Source organism: Myotis davidii, unplaced genomic scaffold (assembly GCF_000327345.1).
Source record: "Myotis davidii unplaced genomic scaffold, ASM32734v1 scaffold88, whole genome shotgun sequence".
In the NCBI taxonomy this organism is placed as follows: domain Eukaryota; kingdom Metazoa; phylum Chordata; class Mammalia; order Chiroptera; family Vespertilionidae; genus Myotis; species Myotis davidii.
The window spans coordinates 3659980-3665672 of NW_006300377.1; the positions used below are offsets into that span (position 1 = coordinate 3659980).

At 46.4% G+C, this 5693-nt stretch overlaps 1 protein-coding gene across 1 annotated transcript in view; it reads left to right on the plus strand.

The window, feature by feature from the left end:
• Positions 1-5693, plus strand: part of DLGAP3 (discs large homolog associated protein 3) — a 56664-nt gene that overhangs the window by 28091 nt on the left and 22880 nt on the right. Inside the window, exon 6 of the mRNA XM_015572778.1 lies at positions 5402-5615. Within this exon, the coding sequence (XP_015428264.1) occupies positions 5402-5615 (214 nt within the window). The remainder of the gene's footprint in view (positions 1-5401; positions 5616-5693) is intronic.

Consider the following 5693-nt stretch of genomic DNA (forward strand, 5'->3'; position numbering starts at 1 on the left):
CTGGTGTGCATGCACCCAGCCTCTAGTTAACCCAGGATATGTGGAGAGCTTATCAAACTGCTTATGGCTATCTCACCCCCCACCTGGAACTCCCCATTAAATTTCTGGTTAGTCTGCCAGTCCATAGCTTGCCCCAAACAGTGCCAAAACCTCAGCCTCCCAATGCTGCTGACTATTTCTGTTTTTGACACTCCAGTCTACGGACGATGCTCCAATTAGGTGAGGCCCCTTCGCCATTAGCACTGAAACAGCTAGTTTTCACAGCCTGCTCCACCCTTGTTGAACTATTGCAACTAATAGAGCTGGGAGCTGGGGGTAATGGGCGCAGCTCCAGGCAAGGATACCACAGATTCATGCTGTTCTTACCCAAAGTTCAGTACTTTTCATTGATACATGCTTCTTTGATTGATTTTCAGAGTGATGAAATAATTGTTTTTGGCAGTTTTTTCCATGTGGGATAGGATTTGGTGTTCTCCTTTCTGTCATGCCTGAAATTGGAAGTCTAGAAATTTCTCAACTACCATCATTATTATCTCTTCAAGTATTGCCTCTTCCAAATTCTATCCAGTCTCTCCTCTGAGACTCCTATTAGTTGTATGTGGGACTTCTTATTCTTTCCTCCACGTGTCTTAACCTCTCCTTCATTTTTTCCACCTCTTTGCCCCTCTGTGCTCCTATCTGGTAAGTTTCTCAGCGGTATCTTCTGGTTCACTAAATTTTTCTTCAGTTGTGTCTCATCTACTGTTTAATTCATTGTGTTTTTAATTTCACTGTCTTTTTTTTTTCTTCATTTCTAGAAATCTGATTTGGTTCCTTTTTAAATCTTCATAGTTTTTTTCCCAAAGCTTTTAGTCTCTTCTTATATTTTCAGTTTTATCTTTTAAGTGTTAGAAATTTTAAGCATAGTTTAAAAGCTAATCTGTTTGAGCTAAGGTAACACTAGCTGCTGTTACAGGTAAACCTTGAATTCTCAGGAAGTTTAGTTCTTGTTTGTGTCATAGTTTGTATTAGTTATATATCGCTACATAATGCGTTACCCCAAGCACAGTGTCTTAGAACAACAAATATTTCTTATCTCACAGCTTCTGTGGGCCAGAAATCTAAGCACAACGTAGCTGGGTGCCACCTGGGTCAGTGTCTCACAGGCTCCAGTCAAGGTGTTAGCAAGGCTGCAGTCATTTAAGGCTTGACTGGAGGAAGATTTGCTGTCGACAGCCCTCAGATCTTGCAGGCTGTTGGCCAGAGGCATCAGTTTCTTGACATGTGGGACTCACCATAGGGCTACTCACAACATAACAGCTTACTTTCCCCAGAGCAAAGGCTCTGAGAGAGAGTAAGAGAAGGTATCCAACATGAAAGCCACAATCTTTTTGTAATCAAATCTTTGAAGTGACATTCAATTGTATCTGCCATATTCTATTAATTAGTAGTGGGCCAGTAAGTCTAGTTCACACTCACTGGGAGGGGATGCATAAGGGTGTGAATGCCAGCAGTTGGAAATCATTAGGGGCCATGTCAGAGGTTGTCTGTCTCTCAGTTTAATATTAGCTCATCTTCAGAAAAATAAAAATTAGCTCATCTTTAATGGAGCTTTATCTGTGAGAATCCTGAGCCTGGGTTAGGAGTAGTTCCCCCAGAAAATATTTTGGGCGTCTATTAGACAATTAGACAATTCTTGGTCTGGGACCATTTTATGTTAAATTTTAATTTAGGTGGGTCTGGCCCCTGCAGGCCCATGCAGACACAGAAGCCTGTGTCTGTGAGAAGATTAGCTTGTAGGTACAAATTCTTAAAAGGTTTGCTTCCTTTCCCTTTCCCACAGTGCCTAGACTATGGGCTAGCTTCCTTCTCATCAGTCTGTGCTAATAATATTTTTCCCTAGTTTACTTTTCATCAAAGGTTTTCTCTTTTCCTACTTTTATGCAGGTTCTCGTTTGGTTCCATGCTTCATGTGGGCCCAGAGCCTTACAGCTGCCCCCAAGTGGGTGCTAAAACCTAAGCCCTTTGATTACTGAGACCAGCAACCCTCCCTGCCCCTTCCACCTCCACTAGGCTGTTTGCAGCATTGGCTCACACAGTTAATATTCTGAATTTCCAGTTTCCTCTTTGCTTTTGTCCCCTGGGGACTTATCTTGCTTTCTTGCGAGCTCAGCTATGCATATAAAGCAACGTTTGTTATATTTTATCCGGTGTTTTAGAGTGTTTTGAAATGGGAGGGTTTTTCAAGGTTACCTAAACTATACGCCATATATAAAGTATACAGCCTAGCCCCCAATTGGACAATCTACCACGGACAATTTTCAATGAGTCCCGGCAAAGTATTTTCTTCTAACTATCCCACTCCCGTGGAAATATTTATTGAGTCTGAATCTGGGTTGGAGAAAAGGCTCAGGTTCTTATTTCCCAAGAGGTTTCTTTTGACTTTGACTCTTCTGAAAGTGGGAGCTAAGGAGCAGGGTGGGAGGAAGGCAGTCCAGGAATCATAGGAGAATTCAAAGTCTAATGTTACAATTTCATAATTGTAATACAGTAAAGAACAACTTGAGGTGTAATATTCCTCTGAGAGTCTATATGATTCTGTATTTCCCTTGGGTCCTAGTCTCCTGTTCAACTCCAGAAACTCCTCTTGGCCTGTACAGATGGGAGGTGTGTGGCCCCAGGGAGCGTCTCGCCCTTTCTCTCTCTGCCTTGCCATAGAGTTCATTGTGGGGATAACATATGGTTGGGATTTCAAGAGCTTCAGAACCCCTGGGAAAGAGAGGTCTCTGAGAGGTATTTCCATGGCGATTTAAGAACCTCCTGCTACTAATAATAGTAGCTGATGTTCATGGAGCATCTGCTGCATGTCAGTTATTATGCCTAGTGCTTTACACACAGAAGAGGGCTGGAGGTACAGAGATAAGCTGCTGAGTGAGAGTTCTTCCATCACTGGATTCCTGACTGGAGACCAGATTGCTCTCTGCTCCAGGAGGGACCCTCTGGGCTGGATTGGTTCTAGCGGGGGCGTATCCTGAGCCTGGCCTAGAAGTAGCAGGAGTTAGATCAGCTCCTGAGCCTCAGGAAATACCCTGCCAGTGCTGGTCCTTGGTTCCCCAGAGGCCCACAGATAGGAAACTGAGAGGGAGACTCACGAGAGTCATGGTGAAGCCACAGCTGCCCAGGGGTGGGGCTTATGCCAGTCAAATGTGGGCGAATTTCCCAGGATCCTGGATTGATTTTTCCATGGCCTATGACTCCTGTACACTTGTAATAAAGTTCCTTCAGAAAAAGCTGCCAAAAGAAGTCCAGACAGTCCTTTTTTAAATGATGGCCCCACGTTAGAACCACTGAGTTTTGGATCTCCAGTTAATTTGGCTCTGAGCTTCACAGCAGAGAGAGGCATAGAGTCGAAGAGCCCTGGGGCCAGATCCTTGAGGTGTGGGCCTGAGTTCATGTCAGTTTAACAAGCTCTCTGGGAGATTTTGCGGTTCAGTCAGCCTGGCATGAGAGCCAGGAAACCTGGCACTTCACTGGTTTTTCCACATACAAGTTGGGCATCCTTAGATAATTCATCTGCCCTCTCTGGGTCATTGGTAGAACGGGATGAAAAATTCCTCCTCCATTTAATGTAGAATCTTGTGGTAGCATCTTATGCTTTTGAGGCTAAGTTATAAAAACACTGAGCTGTATTTTACACATGGAGCAAGCCACTGTGGACTGCACATAAATATGATGCCACGAGGCTGAGCGATGTCACAGGTGGCCGCCATGGGATACTTGCTGTCACACTCACCATGTGGAAGCTACTGAGGCCCTTGTCCATGACTTCATTCCAGGGCCTCTACATAATCACTTGTGGGGGAATTTCTCTTGGGCTCCATGACAGGAAGAGTTGTGGTTCTCATGAGCCAGGGCCTGTGTTTACCAGAGAGGCCCTGAGACCTTTGCCTGCCACTGACTGAGTGCTGACTGTGTGCCAGTATCTGCACATAGTGCCTCACAGGGTTTTTTTGTTTTGTTTTGTTTTGTTTTTTACTCCTTCAAGCAGCACTATGAAGATGGTACCATTAGCATTTCCATTTGACAGGGGCCCCAAAACTTTAACTTTCTCAAACCACACTGCTAAGAAGTAGGGGGGGGGGGCAGCACTTGAGTTCAGCTGGTCTCACTTCATAACTTGTGTGGGCAACCCATAGGCTGTATCCCTCGATGCTTTGGCTGCTCTGAAGCTCAGGGTCAAATGTGCACCCATTTTTTGCTCTGGATGTAGAGCTTACCACTGGACCACTTCCTTTTCCTACCTTTATTTTTTTCCTTTGAGCCAGTTTGCTCATATAACGCAAACGAAGCTGCAGCCTCCGTGGTATATTTAGCCTTAGTGCAGTGTTGTGTGACAGGATTCTGTGAACAAAATTTTTGTTTTGCTCTTTTCTTAGTTGCATTAATTTTTTTTGTAACACTATGGATTCTGCACCACAAAATATCAGAAATAAAGCAAGAACAACACTCAGTGGATAGAGCATTGGCCTGTGGACCAAAGGGCCCCGGCTTGAATTCTGGTCAAGGGCACGCACATACTTCAGTAGCAGGCTCCTTCCCGGCCCCGGCCCTGGTCGGGGCTCATGCAGGAGGCAACCAATCAATGTGTTTCTCTCACATCGATATTTCTCTCTGTGTTTCCCTCTCTCTTCCACTCTCTCTAAAAATCAATGGAAAAATATCCTTAGGTGAGGATTAAAAAAATAAAAATAAAAACAAGAACCTCATCCAACAATGGCTGAACTTCCCTTAGAGGTGGAGGCCAGGGAAGGAACCAGTAGGCCAAACCAGAGCCCTAGTTAGTGGGCAGAAGGTGGGGGAGTCCTGGAAACTTGAAAGTTAATAATTTTGGCTCCATCCCTTACCTGTTATTTCTGTCCTGCCACATGGTGTATATATCTATAAGTTGCTTTCAATCAGTTTTACAACATAGTGGATCATAAATAAAATAAAAACTAGCGTTCCCTGCAGCCCTGCACCCCCATAGTGGGCAAGAGGATGCCTGTCAAGTCAGGGTCAGGTGAGAAAAACGGTGAGGGGCTAACCCAACACCCAGAGCACAGGTGGAGAGGAAGATGGGGCGGTCTGGAGGCTGAGGTACAGCCACACATCTGGGAGAGGCATAGATGGGGCGGAGGGAGGAGTATTTAGAGGAAAGACTGGACCCCTAAGTCTGGCCTTTAAGGCATTTTGGGGAGCAGCACAGGGCAGAGGCGCCTTCATCTTTCTTTGCAGAGAATGAGGGTTTCTTTTAGTCCAAATGTAGAAGAGTCGCACAGAGACACCGCCTCTGCAGATCTAGACATAGTCCTATGGCAAAGTGCCTCAGAGACACCCCCACCCCCTCCACCCCGGTAACTTTCCTCTCGGCCCCTGTCCCCAGCTCAGCGAGGAGCTGAGCCAGCAACTGGAGGCTGTGTGCGGGTCTGTGTTTGGGGAGCTTGAGTCCCAAGCCGTGGACGCCCTGGACCTGCCCGGCTGTTTCCGCATGCGGAGCCACAGCTACCTCCGGGCCATCCAGGCCGGCTGCTCTCAAGACGACGACTGCCTGCCCCTCCTTGCTGCCCCTGCCTCTGTCTCAGGGAGGCCCGGCTCCTGTGAGTACGCCTCGCTTGCCCCCAGCTGGGCCCTAGGTCCGAGAGAGCCCTGGGTGCTGGGTCTGAACCCCGCCACAG